The sequence below is a fragment of the Hippocampus comes genome, unplaced genomic scaffold (genome assembly GCF_001891065.2).
Source record: "Hippocampus comes isolate QL1 unplaced genomic scaffold, H_comes_QL1_v1.1 scaffold44, whole genome shotgun sequence".
NCBI lineage: Eukaryota > Metazoa > Chordata > Actinopteri > Syngnathiformes > Syngnathidae > Hippocampus > Hippocampus comes.
The window spans coordinates 171,087-192,475 of NW_017805546.1; the positions used below are offsets into that span (position 1 = coordinate 171,087).

The 21,389-nt window shown below is 43.8% G+C and overlaps 1 protein-coding gene across 4 annotated transcripts in view; it reads left to right on the forward strand.

Moving 5' to 3' along the window:
• The first annotated feature begins 2,202 nt into the window (after positions 1-2,202).
• The window catches only part of flnba (filamin B a), a 35,577-nt gene continuing 16,390 nt past the window's right edge, over positions 2,203-21,389 (forward strand). For 2 of the 4 annotated variants that reach the window (XM_019879432.1, XM_019879433.1), the window contains exons 1-24: positions 2,203-2,881; positions 10,233-10,342; positions 10,426-10,561; positions 10,924-11,021; positions 11,113-11,260; positions 12,440-12,558; positions 12,665-12,739; positions 12,817-12,979; positions 13,208-13,408; positions 13,777-13,914; positions 14,700-14,826; positions 15,570-15,706; positions 15,797-15,990; positions 16,209-16,322; positions 16,766-16,909; positions 18,539-18,662; positions 19,066-19,226; positions 19,379-19,469; positions 19,536-19,690; positions 19,771-19,888; positions 19,967-20,046; positions 20,261-20,446; positions 20,578-20,892; positions 20,973-21,075. In XM_019879432.1, the coding sequence (XP_019734991.1) occupies positions 2,590-2,881; positions 10,233-10,342; positions 10,426-10,561; positions 10,924-11,021; positions 11,113-11,260; positions 12,440-12,558; positions 12,665-12,739; positions 12,817-12,979; positions 13,208-13,408; positions 13,777-13,914; positions 14,700-14,826; positions 15,570-15,706; positions 15,797-15,990; positions 16,209-16,322; positions 16,766-16,909; positions 18,539-18,662; positions 19,066-19,226; positions 19,379-19,469; positions 19,536-19,690; positions 19,771-19,888; positions 19,967-20,046; positions 20,261-20,446; positions 20,578-20,892; positions 20,973-21,075 (3,529 nt within the window). In that variant the 5' untranslated portion in view covers positions 2,203-2,589. The remainder of the gene's footprint in view (positions 2,882-10,232; positions 10,343-10,425; positions 10,562-10,923; positions 11,022-11,112; positions 11,261-12,439; positions 12,559-12,664; positions 12,740-12,816; positions 12,980-13,207; positions 13,409-13,776; positions 13,915-14,699; positions 14,827-15,569; positions 15,707-15,796; positions 15,991-16,208; positions 16,323-16,765; positions 16,910-18,538; positions 18,663-19,065; positions 19,227-19,378; positions 19,470-19,535; positions 19,691-19,770; positions 19,889-19,966; positions 20,047-20,260; positions 20,447-20,577; positions 20,893-20,972; positions 21,076-21,389) is intronic. The other 2 variants (XM_019879430.1, XM_019879431.1) reach the window with 2 other exon arrangements.

Below are 21,389 nucleotides of genomic sequence, written 5' to 3' on the forward strand. Positions count from 1 at the left end.
TTGATAAATTCATGTTGACTCATACGTCAACTCCATGCTCATTGGCCTGCCTGACGCCTTTGTTGACTTCCTGTCACCTTCGTTGACTTCCTGCGCACTCCCAGTCAACTTCTGTTCGCATCCCGTCAAATTGACTTTTTTTTTTTGTCAATTCATGTCCATCCCCCGGCCAATTTCCTATCAAGTTTGTCAATTCATTGTCAACTTCACGCCAATTTCTCACCAAGATAATGTGAATGAAGCAGACCTCAACTTTGTCAACTTTTGTTAGTTTACGCTCACGTTTGTCAACATCTTTCATGTCAAGTTTGTCTGACAGATTCGATCAAGATTCTATTAAGTTTGTCATTTTATCATCAATGATTCTCAAATTCTTGATGACTTTGACGCCTTTGTTTTTTGTTTTTTTTTTGCCAAGTTTGTCAGCTTCTTGACAACTTCATGTTAACTTGGGCAACTTTTGTCATCTTCACGTCATCTTTTCGACTTTTGAAGTTCATGTCCACTTTATCATTTGTCAGCTTTCGGAAAACAGCATGTTAAATTTGTTAACGTACTTGTTAAAAGTTGATCAACATTCTTCAGGTCATCTCGGCCATCTTCACATGAACTTTTTCAATTTCCTGATGAATTCATGTACATCATCTCTTTTTCACAACAGCTTCGTATCAGCCACTTCCTCACCTCTTTTTCCAAGGTCACGTCAACTTTCAACTTCCTGTCCATTTTGTCAAATTGACATTGTTGTTTATACGTCATGTGTACTTGTCTCCAAAATCCCAGCGCCAATTTTCATATCAACAAAAGGACCTTAAGCCGTAGCACCATAGCGTGAGCGCGGCCACTTACCTGACATTTTTTTTTTTTAATTGCATGCATTTATGTGTGTGCGCACACGTGGGGGTTGTGCAGCGCCGTGTGTCACTGTTTGTGTAGCGTCTCGTCACATCCGTGTTGGAAACGAAGAACATAAAGGAACAGTTATCGCGGGAAACACTACAGTACGCGGGGAGAGCGAGAGAAAAATTGTAAAATAAATAAAAATGCTATTGAATGACGTGCTACTAGACTATTTTGTTAAAGATGTTAACCACGTGGATGGGGGCGGGGGGAGTGGTGTAGATGTGCTGTTGAGGTGTGTGTGTATGTATGTATGTATGTGTATATATATCTATAGATATATATGAGATATGCAGAGAAAATGTTTGGAATAAAGTTGTAGCAAGCTGACCCACCACAACTGTGTCATGATTCATTTTGACAATTTGGCCTAATCAATCACTCTCTCAGGTTGTGTTCAGAGTCCAAAACATCTGTGGGAAACATCACCGTCAATGAGGAACAATCAAACAAGCACACCTGATTCATTTAATGAGAGATGAGCAAGCCATAAAAACACGAGGCCGAACCTGCAGGGGCGCTGGTACTAGCTGAGGTCACAAAACCCATCTGTCTTTGACGGGTTTTAGAGACAGCCAGACAGTGATCACGCGTGTTTTGTGTGTGACATGAAATCGCAAGATTGACTTGAAAGTCACTAAACAAACGGCAAGGTCCATTAGAAGCAATTTGTTGACGATGGCTGACAAAATGAAATGCAAAGACTATGAATTAAAACTGCAAGTCAAAGGCAGTGAAATAAAGAATCAAGTTAATTTTATGTTTGAATGAATTTAAGAAATGTTTGATGTTTAAAAAGTCATTCACATTTGATCATTGGTAATTATATGCACGTTGAAAATTAATTTATAAATATTGGTGTTAAGCGATAAGAACTCTGTGAATTCAGGAAATAATAATAATGAGATGGCCCTTTTTAAATAGTTTTATAAATGAACCCTAAGTCCTAACCCTAAACCCTAAAAGTAATATTTGCTCAATTTAAAATGCCAATTGAATGATTTGTAAAATTAAAATTGATTTATAAATGTGATGTGATTGATATAACATTGTTAGTCCCGCCTGAATTCTATAAATGCTATCCAAATGTTTCACAAAAGTAATTTTTGGATTGCAACCAGTCAAAAAAAAAAGATTATGACGTCACGGCAAATCCTTAAACTTTAGTATGATGTTTCAGTTTTCCACGGTCCTGTGTGAGACAAAATGCATAGAAACATTTAAAAATAGTGTTACTGTACCTTATAAATAGACGATCTTTGCCCGCAAGCCTTAACGTCATCCAAAGTGGTGTTGCCTTCATTGTATCATACCGAAATGGGACACAACGCCACCGAGTCAATCAGTGGCTCAAAGCCGTTGAGCCAAACGTGTGGGAATTCGTCACAGAGCGTTGCCGTGGCTTGCAAGTCCCGTGACGCCTTTTAACCATCTACCAACAAACGCTCCAAAATCAGCGCGTTGTCCCAACCCAAACGAACTCGATGACTCGAACTAACAGCTGAAGTCGCGCAAATTCCAACTTTTGGAAACGACGCCTGAACGCACCCGGCCAAGCCAGTCACTCCGGCTTGGATCCAAAAGGAAAGTTCAGACCGCGTCGAGGCGTCCTTTAGCGGAGGGAGCAGCACCGCGCAGCGGCCCGCTTAACCAGCCAGTGTGCCCAGTGTGTCCTCGGCGCGAAGCAAGATGCCCACCACGGAGAAGGACCTGGCGGAGGACGCGCCGTGGAAGAAGATCCAGCAGAACACCTTTACGCGCTGGATCAACGAGCACCTCAAATGCGTCAACAAGCGAATCGTGGACCTGCAGCTGGACCTGGGCGACGGCCTGCGGCTCATCGCCCTGCTGGAGGTGCTGAGCCGACAGAAGATGCATCGCCGCTGTCACCCCAGGCCCAACTTCAGGCAGATGAAGTTGGAGAACGTCTCGGTGGCGCTGGAGTTCCTGGACAACCAGAACATCAAGCTCGTCTCCATCGGTGAGTTCATTCTGCGTGGCGGAACTCTCCAGAAGGTTCTCGCGGGGGCGGGGAGGCTTTCCCGAAACTCTGCCCGGGAGAGCCTCCGGTAGCCCGTCCACGCTCGCTTGCTGTGTTCGGTCCACCTCTCCGCATGTTTGCCTCGGTGGAGCCGCCTTTCGACCCCCCGCCCCCCACCACCGATTCCCATTGACAACCAAGCTGGTTTTCATTCATACTCGTTTTATTCGAATTAGTTAAATCACTCGGTGGTTGTTCTGGAAGTCTTTCGAAGCAGCTGATTTGGGGCTTTGATTCGGCAAACTTGGAATACACCACCGCGCTTTGTAAAATGAAATATGACGTTTGCGACCAGATCATAGAACGGGATCCTATTTGCAACGCTTTTTTTTCTGCGGTCTCTGGATTTTTGGAGCAACTCGATTAGTGACATGTACAAAGCGAACACATCTTCTTAAAATAGATGCAAGACATTGCTGATTTTATGAAAACTGACACTTTAAACCTGCGCACAAGAGGCGATTTCAATGCTTTCACAGTAGCACATTTATGAACGGAGTTTGGCATGGGAGATCTTCGGGTGGGCGTGAAAAATGAGACCTCAGCTTCAGTAAATTAATATTTTGGTTTGTATTGAATGAAAGAGCATGTTATGACTAAATTTTCATGAGAGACTGAAAAAAATGACTGTTGGATCTTGCAAATGTGTGATTTCCCTCAACACACACAAATAGTTAACACGTGTGGTCAAATCGTGCCCCGAGGGAACTTGAGAGGAATTTTGGAGTTTTGTGGTACGAGAAAGCCGTTCTGATTTGTTGCGATTGGAAAAGTCGCTCCTATTTTTCGTAATTGTTGTCATTTTTGTTCTAAAGTGGATCCAAAAACTATAATTCCTTTTTTTAATATCATGCTGATCTAGCAGTTAATCGTACATTTTGCACACGACAATTAACATTTGTGCGAGTTGTACCACTTTTTGGTACCCATTGTGACTTTTGTAATTGGGAAACCAAAGGGCTCGACAAAAGTACAGCGTGTTGGTGTGTGGAATGACAATAATCACTTTTTAAACAACAAAGCTTGTCTTCTTGTCATAAAGAATCGTCTTTTCTTTGTTAGTTATCAAAGTGGTAGGACTGGGCGAGCCATACTTTTCTAGATGAATTTGTTTTTTTAAAAGATTATTTTTAGGGGCTTGAAACCTCTCTGACCTGCACTGCTGGCTCTAACAACATGGCTGCGAACAGAGAGGAGTTACTTTTCAAAAGCACAGTCAGTGTTGCAGATTGAGCGATTTGGTTGCTTTGTTTAGCGACTTTTCCAAGCCCTCAAGCGATTATTTTGACAGCAGAGCACAGGGTTCATTTCAGTGCGTTAAGTCATTGGCCATTACAAACGAGAAGCAAAGGGTGAAAAAAAATGTGCTTCTTGTGACAAGCCCTCCCTGTAGCAGGTGTTGACCACCATTTGATGGCTGCGACTGTTGTTGGGATCACCGATGGATTTATTGGGTTCTTACATCTTATAAAACGCGTTATCTTTCCGGGACAACATTGAATGGGTCCAATGTATTTGTAGTCTGGCCCATTGACTGTGTGTGTGTTTGTGTTGCGTTCATGTGCGCTGCAACTTTTTGCAACTGAACACTTTTAAAGGAGGGGGAGGAAAACGTTTCTTGCTGTTGGAACGACATCAGAGAGACTTTGTCACTCTGGTGCGGCTTTGCGAAATCACTGTGGGTTGCGCGTGAGTGTGAAAAAGGGTGTTGTCATGCACTCCTGCAAACGGATGTGTTGCATCATGGTAGAATTATTTGACTTAGGTGTGCACACTTTTTTTTTTACAATGCTGGTAATAATAGCAATAATTGACATCACAAAAGTTGTGTTTAATAAGCAGCATTCTTGACACGGAACGAAGGGAAGAATGCGAGCTGCAAAATTCCCGCTTTCGGAGCCAAAACGGAGACGAGATGGTGTCTGTGCAGAAAAAGATTTTAATCCATTTACTGCAAATGAATATCAGCTTCAACTATCGGTTAGCGCCCCCCCTTGACTGCTACTAATGTTTTTCTGTATCGGCCCTGAAAAAGACCTTTTAACCAATTTACATCAAATAAATATTAACTTCATCTATCGGTTAGCGGCCCCCTTGATTGCTACTAATCAGTTTCTCTATCTGCCCTGAAAAAGACCTGTCACTCAATCACTAATTTTTATATTAGCATCATTAGGCAAGCATCCTTATGTAAGCAGCCACACGTTAGCACATTTTTGTCAGCGCACTTATGTTAAAATTGTTATTTTAGCACTTCAAGCAGGCTTTGTAGCATTTTGAACACACAGCGATTTCCCCCCCCCCCCCCCACACACACACACACACACACACACACACACTCAGATATCATTCTAGGTCAGAGTGGCACATTGCCTCCAGTTATCATGGCAACATGCCGAAACAAAGTCCTTGATAGGGTAGTTTATTTTCCTTCCACATAGTGTAAGATGTGGAATGGGGTCATTGCGATTGTAAAGTTGATCTTTGTTAGCATGTCAGTTAGCATCCCTGATTCAGGACGGACTTTGTGCGGCCAAATGAACCGATGTTAGCGGTGTAAATCATAAAAGCACCAAAGTTTACTTCACTTCCTGCTGGACTTTTAGCACATCATCTTAGTGAGCCCGCGACGCTGACTTTTGTTGCTTTCTAGGTGATAACTGGATTTATGACATTCCATAATTTCCCTCAAATGGTCACGGGATACTGACCTTAAGATTGTGCTCGAATGTAACCAATCTTCTGTGCCCTTATCTGCTATTGTGTGAATGCGAAATGGCTGCCTCATCCTGGCCCTTCAGGTCTCACATCCCTCTCGTGTATTGAAACAATATAAAATATAATATCCTTTCAGTGGCATAAAAATCCTCCAGCCAACAATTTTATTTGCATCCTCGGAATACATGTTGCAAGTTGCCAATCATGACATTTCATTTGGGACACATAACAGTGAAGACATTTTGGAATTAAAAGTGTGGAGAAAAAAATGACGCGAAGAATTTTGTTCTCTTAGAAACAGCTCGAACCTTTTGAACGACAACAAGCGCCCATCATTTAAATACTAATAACGGTGAATTCAAAAGATTTTCAAAATAAAATTCAGTGGGTTTTGTCTTTGCCATTATTGATCAAATTATGATTTTTTATTTTTATTTTTTTTTTGCCAAATGGCATTGGCTTTCACGTGGCCTGCTTGTTGAAAGTATAAACACAACACATGTTGTTTCAACAATGTGTGGTGACAATCACATATACGCATTCAGGCTTTCATTCAAGACAAACTCGCTTCTGCCTTTTTTTGTGTGTGTGTTGTTGCTGTACAGGTTCGCCGTCTTGGCGATTTTAGTCATCGCTGTTGTTACCACACTGATTGGGTAACACGTCGAACACTTTCAGGTGTGACTGTCCAAAGTTCACGAGAAACTACACACAAATGCTGTGCTCGCGTTGAGTTGAGTGAGTGTCGAGAGCGAGACTGTTGTTTCCTCCTGGCTGCGTGTTAGCTTAAAGCGACAAATTGGTGTGCTTTGATAATGAAAGGACTCATTTGTGGTTTGAGGACATAGACGTGTATCCTCTTCCGTTTTATAACTTTTGATGTCCTTAGAAGTTAATTAGCACCGTGGTTTAGCATGAATAGTCAGTTTGATTGTGACATCAGGTCTCTGGCAAGCGGCCATGATGGCCTCATGTTTGTGTCGCAATTGTAGCGTCCTTGTGTTAATGTCTCTGTTTTACAATCTACAAATTGGCATTTTTACCATAGCATCCTAAATTGGGTTCCTTATTGTTGCTCCTAACCTTGGCAACCGTATATTTGGCACCTTACTTTGTCATCCTCATCTTAGAATCCCTACTTTAGCATGTTACCTTGTGTCCTTACTGTTAAATAGGGATTTCCTGAGCACCTTTTGTTGCACCCGATTGAGCGACACTTGTTTTTGAGTATCTACCGATACAGAGTACCCATCTAATACCTCTGCAATGCATTAAGAAAAGAGGAAAAAGAAAAAATGGCATTCTGGGAGGCCAAATTTTACTGTCTTTTTTTATCCCACAACGCACAGATAAAACGTAACATTGTGTCATCTAAAATTAAGATACCGCTGATTCATTTGTCAATATGTTGGTCCATCAGGTTTCTTTAGTCATTTTGTGACAATAACAAAAAAAAAAAAATCTGATGTTTTCCAGCTGAGACCAATAACTTGACATCTGAAAACCTTGATCAAACCACGCTATTTTAACATCCTCAAGTTAGTCTCATTAGCATGCGTATATTAGCATCCTTACTTTGTCATCCCAAAGTTTCATCTGCCTTTGAATTAGCAATCTTATGTTCGTATCCTGACTTTTAACGTCTTCAAGTTTACATCTTCTCAGGATCTTTACATTATGAACCTTAACTTTTAGCACTCCAGTTAGCGTCCTTTATTAATAAAAACCTTACTCTAACATCCTTTAGCATATTATGTTTGTGTCCATATTTTAGGATACCTTTGTTGTCTGATAGATTCCTGATATTGGCTTCTTAACTTGGCTTTACTTCTTTAGCTACCTGATATTTGTATTTTTCAGTCTCCTTACTGTGGCATCTTTACATTAACAGTCGTATGTTAGCATGCTGACTTTAGCATCCTTTAGCACCCTTATGTCAGTGTTGTACTTAACCTTTCTTATATTAGCATCCTTTTGGAAGTGTTTCTTCTGGGTGAGCGAAATATGGGTGCTCACTGAATGATGCTATTGCAGTAACTAAGTCTCGTCACATCTGTGGTGATGTCATCAAATTTGTTTTTTCTGGGGTTGTGTTTACTAAGGCATTTGTGTGTGCGTGCGTGTATGTTAGTTGGGGGGTTGTGGTAGAATTGGGGGTTGGGTGGTAACAGATGATGTCACTCTTGTGGAACGTATGTGTGAATAGTCAAGACGCGTGCGCGCGCGCGCACAGACACACACACACACACACACACACACACATATGCAGTAGCTATAATCCCTATTGAGCTACCTGATTTTTTTTTCACCCTCCCTTTCAGTCACTCAACCTGCTTGATTTGAAACTGCTGCTTGGCTTACTATAATTTTAGCGTCCTTACGTTGGCACTATTGTTCCTTACTTTTATTTTAGCATGATTTGTTAGCAACCTAATTTTAGTATACCTATGCGAGTTCCCTTTTTAAAATGATTTGGTAGTGTCCAAATTTTAGTATGCTCGAAGTAGTGCCCTTACTTAAACGTTCCATCAGCACTCGTATGTTAGTGTGTTTATTCAAGTTTCCTTAACTTAGCATCTTTATATGGGTATCCTCTTACGTTATCAGTGTTTGTACTTAAGCAAGTGTATATGAGCTTCTTGATGTTCGTGTTGTTACTTCGTCCTTACCTTAGCACCCATAACATCACATATTTATTTTTAAGTCCTTACTTTAGCATCCTTATTTCAGAGCCATTGAGCATACTTATTCTAGTGTCTTTGCATACACATCCTTAGTAAACATTTGTACTTTAGCACCCTTTTGTCAATGTCTTAGTTTAAGCAATGTGCTAACTTTAGCACCCTCAAGTGAGAGCCATTACTCAACACCCTTACATTAGCAGTCGCACCTCTACTTTAGTATGCTTATTTTAGCATACATTAGCACGTTGTTACAAGGCAGCTACCACGGAATTTTAACAAGCATGCACGCAGAGACACAAACTGCCCTGTCATTTACGCGCGCGCCCCCTCGCACACACACACAAACTGATGTCATCAGATTCACATGTGCTGTGCCTGGAAGCTATTCTCTGAACATAGAAACATGACCGCTTTAAGAGAGATGCGAAGATGACATAATGTATTGTTTTTCCTATTACTTCCCTATGTCATCTCCCTTAATGTAGCATTATATAACAATCCTTTTATTATCCCTATTTTAACCGCTTCACGGTAACATCAACATTTTGAAGTTGCAATCTTTAGCTTCCTCATATGGGCATTCTTGGTTTAGTGCCCTTACCTCAGAAACCCGTTATCAGCATCCTTTAGCGTTCTCATTATGTTAGCGTCCTTCCTCTAGTAGCTTTTCATCAGTGTCCTTATGTTAGCATCCCTACTGTTACAACTTTGTGTGTTTGCGTGATTAAAATTCTTGCTTCCATCTTTTAATATCCTCACATAGCATCTGATTGTGATAATAATGCTCTGCTATATTTTTAAAAAAAATCCATTGTGGTTCACTCTTTTCATATTGGCACTTTAAATGAAAATGGCGTTAAAACAGCACATGGTGCCAATCAACATTGGACAGCCAATAAAACTTGCCTCAATCCATAGCCCCGCCCACTCTAGTCTTGCCTAACACAGTAGGAAGTGTTGACATAGGTGACTGGAGGCCATTAAACACTACACTGACTGCTGTGTTTGACCTGTTGTTATGGCAACAACAACAACCCAACATTGGGGCTGTGTGTGTGTGTGTGTGTGTGTGTGTGTGTGTGTGTGTGTGTGTGTGTGGTGAAAGAGAAAGTGTGTGAGTGAGATAAGCGTGTGTGTGTGTGTGTAAAGGTGAAGAGCGTGGACAAAATGGTTGCCTCTTATCCGTGTGCCACACCTTGCTTCCCAACTAAAGGAAGATGATGAACAAGGGGGAAAAAAGAGCATCCTTAAATTACCAGCCCTAATGCTAGGGTTCTTACTTCAGCATACTTAAAGTTGTCATACTGCATGTTTATGTTGTACTTTAGCATCCTTAACGCCATCATCATCATGCTTTAGCATCCTTAAATTAGCTGCCTCTATGTTAGGGTTCTTTGATGTCCTTAAGTTACCACTACTTCGCTTAAATTATCCACCTTGATGTGAGTTTTTACTCTGTGGCATATGTAAATTAGCACCTTTTATATTGATGTTCCTATTTTAGCATGTTTCAAGTTAGCACTATTTAGAATCCTAAGATTAGCTTCTTTGATGATGGGATGTCTTGATCATCAGGTAGTACCACACTTTAGTCTTTTAAAATAAGCTCCCTTAACATAAGGGTTTTTATTTTTAATGTCCTCAAGATAGTGACATGACTTTTTAAGCATGCTGAACTTGGCTTTCTTGATGTTTGGGTTCTTATGTTAGCCGCCCTAAAGTATCAGTATTACTTTAGTTTCCCCAAATTATCACACTTAATGTTAATTTTCATACTGTAGCTGCTTGAAGTTAGCGATTAGTAAATGAAAATGAGGGAAGTGATGCTAAGTGTACAAAGGAGTCTCCTGGCATTCAGTCAGTCAGTCAATGTGATTTGTTTGGTCCAGACTCTAAAGCCATCGTGGACGGGAACCTGAAGCTGATCCTGGGTCTTGTGTGGACCCTCATCCTGCACTACTCCATCTCCATGCCCATGTGGGAGGGGGACGATCATGAAGTAGGATGCACCTTCACTTTTGCTTTGTGGCGTTAGCTCGTGAGTTAACATCATGTCGCTAACTTCCTGGTTTTGCCTCCCAGTCAGACTCCAAGACCCCCAAGCAGCGTCTGCTGGGCTGGATCCAAAACAAAGTCCCGGACATGCCCATCACCAACTTCCACCAGGACTGGAGGACAGGGAAGGCGCTGGGGGCACTGGTGGACGGCTGTGCGCCAGGTACACTATGCTGTGTTTGTGTCCACGTGTGTGCCTGTGTGTGTCTGGGATGTATTTCTTTGTGTGTGAATTTGTGCATCTGTCTGTCTGGCCACCCATGCCCACGTGTGTATGTGTGTGTCTATCGGTGTGAGCGCAAGTCTGCATTTGCCTCTGTAAATTTTTGTGTGTTTATGAACGTGTCTTTGTGTGTGTGGCTCTTCGTGAATGCCTCTGTGGCTTTCCTGGTGTGTGTGTGTGTTTCTATCTCGTTTCGTATGTGTTTGCATCTGCGTGTCCCTTTTGTATGTGCTTGTGTCCAAACGTGTGTTTCATCACTTCTGTGTGTGTGTCACGCATATGTGTCTGTGTGCATTTTTCAGGTCTGTGTCCCGACTGGGAGACTTGGGATCCAGTGAAGCCAGTTGAGAATGCCACAGAAGCCATGCAGCTGGCTGACGATTGGCTGGGAATCCCGCAGGTTCCGTTTCCGCCTTTGGCCACACGCATGCAAACACTCACGCAGTGGGTCACCCTTGTATGTGTCCGTGTGTGCGTGTGCGCGTGCACAGGTGATCGCCCCAGAGGAGATCATCGACCCGCAAGTGGACGAGATGTCAGTGATGACGTATTTGTCTCAGTTCCCCAAAGCCAAACTGAAGCCCGGGGCGCCGCTCAAGCCCAAACTCAACCCCAAGAAGGCCCGAGCCTACGGACCAGGTACCCTACATGCATAAATGCGCCCATGCTGCCACTTGTGGGGATTGTTTCCGATTGCTGTCATGTTGATCTCGACTGTGCAAAATTGGGAGGTGCACATTAATCACGACAGAACGTATTTCAGTTGTGCAAGGTGGCATGTAGCATGACTAAGTGTTTGACTGCAGCATTCATTTTGACACCGAAGTGACAATGTTCCGTAACGTTCTTTTTAATTGTAGACTATTTCTAGTTGTTTATTTCCATTGTGGACGATGGGTGTTGTGACATAAACGGCGACACTTTGCACCTGCATGGCTCGCCTTTTCCAAATGTGCTAGTAGAGCGGAATTGGACCAAAAAAACATTTGAGCACTCAAGCAATTCAAATGTGCTGACTGTGACATGTCGATTGGGCTCAAGCATGGTTTGTGTGTGTGTGTGTGTGTGTGTGTGTGTGTGTGTGTGTGTGTGTGTGTGTGTGTGTGTGTGTGTGTGTGTTGGGGGGGAGCATACCCTTATTTTCACACTTTTAACTCTTTGATAGCCTGTTTTTGGAGGAAATGAGACTTAAACTTCCTCAGAGGTCCAGATGGTAGCTACTGGAAACACTGGTGCGCCTTTACAATGAGGGGAAGTGAGCCCTGAGCCAAGAACAATGAGCTCCTAAAATGCACGCACGCACACACATGCATGTGTGCATGCACACTGAGGTTGACATTTGTTCTCGACATCCTGAGAAGGAAATCCATGGCCTCATGATCTAACCAACAACACCCACACCACCCGGAATGGACCAGATACACTACTAAGAACACGCATGACCTTTTTTTAATGTTACAGTGCACCTGGATTATAATTACAATACTGTATTTCATTTTTTTTAACATTTTGTTTTGTTACAGACTTTGTTAACACTCAAAATTTCACATCTAAACAAGGATTACCTACACTAACGGACAAAGGATATGAAGTGCTGCGGTCATCAGTGAAAATCCAATCACCCATGACCTGTGTCAGAAAGTGGCAAAACCAAATGTAGCCCCTTCAGTGCAAAAACTTGCTCACCACTGTTGTTTGGATCTTCCGAAACGGGATATTTTGAATATCTGACAAGTCACCTGGGAACTGCTTGAAAATCTGGAAAAATAATGCACGTTTCCTAACTTCTCTTCACATCTTGATCGCGTTTGCGCGCAGGTATCGAACCGTCGGGCAACCGGGTGCTCCGCCCTGCCGTGTTCACAGTGGACACATTCAGTGCAGGGCACGGTCAGGTGACTGTCTATCTGGACCAACCAGACGGCACCAGACAAGAGGTAAGAGCCTCCTTATGCCCCCCCCCCCACCACCTTCTGAAATGATTGACGGGCAGGTGCACCAATCAAAATATGATGTCGGTTTTTTTTTCCCCTCTTGTCTCAGCTCAAGGTGGAGCCCAATGATGCCAAGAAGACGTACGCCGTCTCCTACGTGCCTCAAGTGGTCGGAACCCACAAGGTTGTCTGTCTTTCCTCTTTTAACGAGGAGTCAAATATTTGCTGAATGTAATAAAAGCCTTCCTGAATTTGTCATAGGTCACAGTTTTGTTTGCCGGCCAGCCCATCCCCAAGAGCCCCTTTGAAGTGGGCGTGGAGAAAGCTATAGGCGACGCCTCCAAGGTGGCACTGAAAGGGCCGGGAATCGAACCCGTGGGCAATGTCGCCAACAAGCCCACCTACTTCGACATCTACACTGCAGGTATCTATTGATGACGTCAGGGGCATGACACAACATTATGGAGTGAGCGCACACCAGAGTCGACTGGAAAAAAAAAAAGCAACTTTTTGTAAAAACAAAAGCAAAATGAGAAGAAGTGAGGCAAACTGGGTGGAACAAAAACATGAAGCAGCTTCCCAAAACATCACCACCGATTCACACAACGCTTCCCAGAATACTCCCAAAACTTCACTCTTCTTGTGTTTTTAGGTGCCGGTATGGGAGACGTGACGGTGATGATCAAAGACCCGCAAGGCAGAGACAACAGCGTGGAGGTTATGATGGAGGACAAGGGCGACAATTTGTACCGCTGCACCTACCGACCCGCGCAGGTCGGCCTGCACTCACTCGCCGTCACCTTCGGGGACGTCGCTGTGCCAAAGAGCCCCTTCACCGTTGACGTGGGGCCTGGTGAGGATCATCACTAAAATGTCCATTCCATCTCCCTAAATCCTGCTTAGTGAGAATTTGATGAATGGTTTAAACTATAGAACCATTCGGGAGTTCGATTTTCAGCTCTTCTGTGAACTCTATCGTGAATGTGCAGTGTCTGTTCATCGTTTCAGCCCGAGAGTCGACGATATGATGTTCGGGACTCATTGGTCTTTCCTTAATCACTATGTAGGGAGATGTATCAATTGGGGCACTGTATAGTAGATAACCTACACTCGCTACACAATATGACAAAATGGCGAACTCACTATGTCGTTGATTGGGAGTGATTCCGATTTGACTTTGTGTATCGTCCAATCACGCGCTTTGATTTTGTGTCCTTTCAGCATGCCTACCGAGTGCGTGCAGAGCGACTGGTCGCGGCCTGCAGGCGTCGGGTATGAGGGTGCAACAGGTGGGCGACTTTAAGGTGGACACCAGGAACGCCGGCAGCGGAGAACTGAAAGTTGTCGTCAAAGACGCCAGTGAGTGGAAACATCTCTGCGCTAACGCGGGGTGCACACGTACCGATTTTCAGCATCTTGACTGATTTTGAAAATGTGGCAGACCGCACATAGGAGGAAAAAGTCGCCTGTTTGTGCTCTGTTTTTATCGTCAGTGGTGCACTGCAGATGACCCGACATGGCACACTACAGTACATTTGACGTACATATTGGTGAACAACTTTGAACACGAACAATCGTGAACCCCAATTATTTCCCCAGCAGATCAAGGAGGAAAAGTCACTCTTAACACCACGGATAATCACTCGGGATAATCTTTCAGACATCTGACAATTGTCTGTTTCAAGTCACAACCACTTTAGGCTGTCTCAGTGCAACTCAATGTTAACGACACCCAATTTGCGATGACTAGCATTTATCGTAAGTGGTGTACACTGGAAAAAAAATGTTGTCAACTGACATCATTTTCCTGTTTATTTTTTTCCCAAATGATTATTCTTCATATGATAACACACTTAAATCATGCACAACCAATGTCCATGTCCGAATTGAGTGAATCCAAGTGCTACCAATGGATTTCTTTTTTCAGTGTGCTGCAGATGAGCGCCCCACACAGAAGTTGCCTTCATTAATGTTACAACAGATTTAACATTAACGATGAACGAAATCACGTATCCCGCAGCTTTCAGAGGCATCCGATCATCGGACCGAACTTTGATCTCAAACTTGTCCCGAGCTGTTGGGACAACTGTTTTCCCCCGGTTTTGCTGCACCACATGGAGGAAATAATGCGTGTTACGTTTCAGAGGGTGGCGAGGTGCGCGTGAAGCAGATCTCCAGTCAAGACAAAGTGCACGCCTTCGAGTATTACCCTCTCAGTACTGGCAAATACAGCGTCTCCATCACCTGGGGTGGGCAGCATATCCCCAAGAGGTCTGTGTGTGTGTGTGTTTGTTCTGTGTGTCTGTACGTATATACGAGTCTGTGTTTTAGTATATATGTGTGCATGCACAAACAAAAGCGAGCAAGGGATAAAGAGGGAGTGTGTGTGCATGTATTTTGAGTGCTCCAAAGTCACTGTGGGGCTGTCTAGTGTCAAACTGGATTCTTTGGAAACCTGTAACCCCCAAAAGAGCTCCAAGGGAAAGGCTTATTTAAGGCTTAATTAAGCCGAGCCGGCAGGAAAAACCTGCCGCGGATTTAAATATGCTGATGGCTTCGAGCCTAAGCAGGTGCTTTGGGTTCAAATTTCCAGGTGACTTTTCTTCAACTGTGCCTTTTACACAGAACCCAGCAAAGGGCTCTGTGATTTCACCGTCATGCTGCCGCGCTTTGTTGAAAGTGTTTGCTGTGACGTCAATCCGGTTGCGGGATGCAGAGCAAGGTTTTAGAGTTCACAAAAACTCTTGAAGTTGAGAAAATCAAAATTGAAAAAACCTTTTCGTTCAACATTGAAATGAAAACTAACTCAAACTACATCTTAGGTTTATAAGAGTAACTAATTAAAGCAGAAATACCTTTCAGCTTTGTCATGTCGTTTTGGGTTATTACACAATATTTTGTGACCCATTTTTATCAAATCTTGAATTCGACAAAATATACCATATTTGGGGGGGGACCAAAAACAGATCATGATGAATGCAGTATTTGCTTTAATCTTTGTTTTCACTCCGCAGTCCCTTTGAGGTCGTTGTGGGTCCAGAAGCGGAACCACAACAGATCCGGGCGTGGGGTCCTGGTCTGGAAGGGGGCGTTGTGGCTAAACCTGCCATCTTTGTGGTGGAGTCTATGGGCAGCGATGTGGGAGTCTTGGGTGAGCGCATATGGACAGGATATAAAAACTGAAATCAAAAACAATGTCAAGTGTGATTAAATGGAGATGACCCGCCACTGTCATGGTCAGGCTTCGCCATCGAGGGTCCGTCACAGGCCAAGATCGAGTGCGAGGACCAGAACGACGGCTCGTGCGACGTCCGCTACTGGCCCACCGAGCCGGGCGAGTACGCCGTTCACGTGACCTGTGACGACGACGACATCGAGCACAGCCCATTCATGGCCTACATCTTGCCCGATCGCCATAGCAACTACCCCGGCAAGGTCAGACGGCAGTCTATGCCAGTGATTTATAGTGACAGAGAGACCGATAAAAGCTACAGTAATTCCTTTTAAATAAATTTGTTTGGTGGTGTGACAAATTTTTATTTTCTTTCACCACCACAATATGTGCCTTGGCTCAACAAAGGTTGGGAAATGGGAAGATACATAATCTCCGCCCACTGAAGTGTGACTGACATGCCGTCATCCGTATCCGACAGGTTCAAGCGTTTGGGCCCGGGCTGGAGAAAAGCGGCTGCCTGGTCCAGCAGCCCGCAGAGTTCACCGTCAACGCGAAGGATGCTGGCAACGGACCACTCAAGATCATGGCGCAGGTATCGAGCTGGATGGATGCATACATGGATGGGTGGACATGAATGGATGATGGATTGATACAGGAGGTGATGAATATAGCCTGATGGGTGAGTGGCTTGCATTGCTAGATTGATTGATTGGATGGATAGATTGATAGTGATGGATGGATATGGATAGCTTGACTGATAAATAGAAGGATGGATAAACAGATGATGGATGGCTAAATAGATAAATAAGTGGATAGATAGATGCAAGTATGGGCAGATGATGGACAGGATAGTAGATTATAAAGGTATAGATACACATCAAATGATGAATGGATGAAAAATGGATCGGTTGATGAATAAATGGGTGGATATGTAGATAAACAAAGGATAGGGTGATTGATAAATAACAGTGAAGGATGACAAATCAAATACAAACTGCACGTCATCTTCTCGTCATCCTCTCGTTCATCTCTTAGGATGCCGAGGGTCTTCCCGTGGAGGTGAAGGTGCGCAGCAAAGGGGAGGGCCAGTATTCGTGCTCTTACACGCCCGCTTCGGCCCTTAAGCACACGCTGGCCGTGGCCTGGGGAGGAGTCAGCGTCCCCGGGAGCCCCTTCAGGGTAAGCAGCGACCCCTCGCCACCGGCAGGGGAGCCATGGGGAAATACGGCAAAAGCTAAGAAACCCGTCATTATCGTCACTCACACCGAGGAGGGACGACGGTTTTTAGTGCGCACATCATCGGGAGCACAAAATCTTTCTGATGCTAACCCACAAAAATATGCTACAGTGATGCCTTGAGATTCACTTTTATTTCTTCCAAATCACCTTTCCCCATAGAAATGAATGGAAATGCAATTCCCTAAAGAAAACAGCAAAAATAAAAAATATTTTTTTAATTAAGAAAAATAGTACTATAGACAATCATACTTTTTATAGAAAAACAGTAATCAATTAGAAAGTAAAGAAAATGAACAATTTTGCCACATTTGTTTTAAAAATCAATAAACCCGGGGCCAGTATAATATATAAAACGGTAAACCACAGCAATAGCCACGCATTGCCGAGGATGAAGAATATATGCCTGACTATGGCCTCCATGCGTGTATTGCAATGGTGTGGGTTAAAATATTAAATGGTTTCAAGGAATATAACAGTGCCGCATAAATGCTCTTTGTTAGCCCATTTGTAGGATTTTACATTGTTTGTAAACATTATGCTAAGTGGACTTCTCCAAAAGCTGTGATTGTTTCAAATGGACCAAGTGTAATTCTTTGTTTTGTATTCAGCTTGACTGCAAACTTTCAATTGGGAGTGGCGTTCAACAGGTTTTTTGTTTGCTCTCCATTATCTTATAGCTGTAATGGACAACAAAACTGATCTTCAAAATAGACTGAAAATCATTATAAACATCTTGTGTAATTGTAAAGACATTTGGAATAGGCCAAACATCTGTCAACTTATCTTTAGTTTAGACTGAACAAAGCCTGTAAATTTTCAGACAAGCCAATGTCTGTAAACACATTTTCACATGAGGTGTGCGGACATGCAGTTTAAAACACCTTCGGAATTGAACAAAGCTTATAAATGTAGAAGACTAAACAAGGCCTGTGAACTTGATTCAGGAAGTGAATATCAGGCTCCTGTGAAGGTGCAGTAAGGAAGATGGCAGCTATTCCTCTGAAGCAGGTTAACAAATGACTGACAAAACCAGGAACTGCAAAGTCGAGAGAGAAATCTGTAGAAATGTTGTGTTCTAGAATTTTGTCAATAGTTTAAAGTCTTTTATGCCAGGATAAATTGTTGAGTAATTTGCCATGGAAAATAGCATTGTAAAAATAAAATGGCTTGAACATGAATTGTGGCATGTCTATTTTTTCTTTTTTAAAACATGGTTTGTTTAGACTACAACCGCGAAATGAGAAAAAAAAAGATTGAATATGGATCCATACTAATGATGTGTGTAAGTTGAAACATTTCAAGTTGAAACGTAAGTTGAAACGTTCCAAGCCTTTCCAATCATTTACATTCTCAATCTTGATCCATCGAATTAGGTCAAGTGTTGCCCTCAGGGAGTGTCTGAAATCAATTTTTCCTTTTGTGATTTTTTTTTTTTTTCCCCAACGTCCTCAAATCGATAATTGAAGGGAGTAAATGAGTTACCTAATGCATGAAACTACCAGTTAATCAAATCAGAATACTGATGAAATGTAACAAAGAAAAAAATCTGAAATGTTTGTTTGTTTGTAGGTGAACGTAGGCAAAGGCAGCCACCCGGGTGAGGTCAAAGTGTTTGGTCCGGGAGTGGAGAGGACGGGACCCAAAGCTAATGAACCCACACATTTCACCATCGACTGCTCCGGAGCTGGAGACGGTAATGGACACAAAAACAGAACTCATTGGTTTAATATCCGAATCGGTGCTTTTGATTGTATTATATATTATATTGCATACCACCACTCCAAAAGTCGTCTTCTTTCTGTCAGTGGACCCCTCGCTTCTGTGTCAATGCCGTTCATCAGAAAAGCGAGGGTGAAAAATGGCGGGAATCCTGGCGTCTTTTCCAGGCGGCTTGACTCGTTTCTGTTCATCAGATCACCGCGATTGCGCATTCCTGTCATACTCGCAATTCCTTCGCTTTGACTGACAAGCCAGGCGGCTCTCGACGGGAATGCCGATCATTCTTGGCGCGTTACAAACCTTCTCAACATTACGGCAGACTTGGCGGAGCCCCCTGCAGGCCTCCTAAAAGTCTTTGGGGTTATGTATTTTCTCAGGTGACGTCAGTGTGGGCATCAAGTGCAACGGCAACATGTTGGGAGACCGGGAAGCCGACGTGGATTTTGACATTATCCCCAACGCCAACGACACGTTCACCGTCAAGTACATCCCGCCCGCCGCAGGCCAGCTCACCGTCAAAGTGCTCTTCACTGATAAGGTGCAAAAATAAATACAAAAATCACAGAATCTGTTTGGTTCTCTGAGCAACTCCTTTTTAAACAGGGGTGTGTACATTTTTTATATCCACTCTACGCCCAAATGGAATTTGAACCTGTTACCATGACATGTTGCGTGTCCATTTCCACCCAGGAAGTTCCTCAGAGTCCTTTCCTGGTGAACGTGGACCCCTCCCACGATGCAGCAAAGGTCAAAGCCGAGGGCCCCGGATTAGCTCGCACGGGTAAATGAAGACACATGATGACATCACTTCTTGTCGGGACATTTCACGTACGATTCTCATTTCCAGGGGTGGAAAGTGGAATACCGACTCACTTCACAACCCTGACAAAAGGTGCGGGAAAAGCGCCTCTGGATGTTACCTTCTCATCTCCCGTCAATAATTTTGACATAATTGACAACTACGACTACTCGCACACCGTCAAGTACACGCCAATCACCCCGGTAACACAACACACACACATATATTTTGTAAATTATATATTTGTAGTTCAGCCAAAATAAAGCTGTACATGTCCACACAGGGCCCAATGAGCATCGCTGTGACCTTTGGCGGGGACCCTATCACAAAGAGCCCCTTCACGGTGGGCGTGGCCGAACCCCTCAACCTCAATAATGTGGCCGTGGACAATCTGGATGGACGTAAGACATCCCCAAGAAAAGAGAAAATGAGTCATTTCAGCACCTGATATGTAAATGAAAAAAAAATGTGTGTATTAGGTGTGGAGGTGGGTCAAGAGCAGCAATTCCTGGTTGACACAAAGGGAGCGGGTGGTCAAGGACGCCTGGAGGTTGAGGTGGTAAGTGTCAACCGGTTCATGGTGTGTCGTCGTTCCACTCCTGCATTGCTGCAGTTGTCCTGCATCATTTTCTCACATCTGTTCAAATCCATCGACTCAACAAAATCTGTTGGAATCTATTTGTATCTTTCTTTAAGTACCTTTTCGAAATCTACATAAAGTGATGTGTTCTGTTTTGTTGTTGTGAACGCAACCTTGTTACTTGGTTGCTTAGCTGAGTCCGAGCCAGCGGTGTGTGCCATGCAAAGTGGAGCCGCAGCCCGGTAAAGCCGAGGTGCGTCGAGTGCGTTACACCCCCACGGAAGAGGGGGCCTACGTTATCAACGTATCCTATGACGGACACCCCATCGCCGGGAGCCCCTTCCCAGTGGAGGGCCTGCTGCCTCCAGATCCCAGCAAGGTACTAACGACTGTCCGTGTTCTACCATGTGCACAACGTGGACAAAATGTACTGCCGCTGTGTTTCAGTGGACATTTGTAATTCTGTAGTTTGGTAGAAAAGAGTTGGTGACATGCTCCATTCCCATCTAGGTGAAGGCCCACGGTCCGGGTCTGACGGGAGGCTTTGTGGGGAACCAGGCAGAGTTCACCATTGACACCAAAGGGGCTGGCACAGGCGGTTTGGGTCTGACCGTGGAGGGACCCACAGAGGCCAAGATCGAATGCTCGGACAACGGGGACGGGACCTGTTCCGTCTCCTACCTGCCCACGGAACCCGGAGAATATCTGGTCAACATCCAGTTTGAAGAGGTCCACATCCCGGGCTCGCCCTTCCGAGCAGACATACGCATGCCTTTCGATCCTAGCAAGGTGGTGGCCACTGGGTCGGGCCTGAACAAGGCCAAGGTGAGAGCTTTGACTTGGCGAATCTGCATTATTGAGGAAAGCTGTCTTTTCCAATGTCAGGTGGACTTTTGTGCACACAGGTGGGAGAGGCCAGCGTTGTCAACGTGGACTGCTCACGTGCTGGACGTGGTCAACTCAGCCTGGAGGCCGTTCCGGACCCATCTTCTGCTTCTGCACCCGCAGGTTTGCATGCTGCTGTTTGACCAAAAAAAAAATAATTGACTGGCTGTGTTTATTGCTCCTCTGCCTACAACTTGGGATTCCCTTCTGTTAGAATTTCTAGCGTAGACCGTTTCGACAACACACTTAGGGTCTGACTCCTCTCTCTAATTATCATGCATCCTTTCTCTTGTTCACTTCTTCGTAATTCTTGTATAGCCCATTCAGGCTGCAGACTTGTCTTGCCTGAACTCGCCATGCCTGTCGCTTATGGTTTGTAAAATGGTCACCCGATTTTGACTTTTTGTAAAATGGCTAGCCTCAGTCCTTTGCATGAA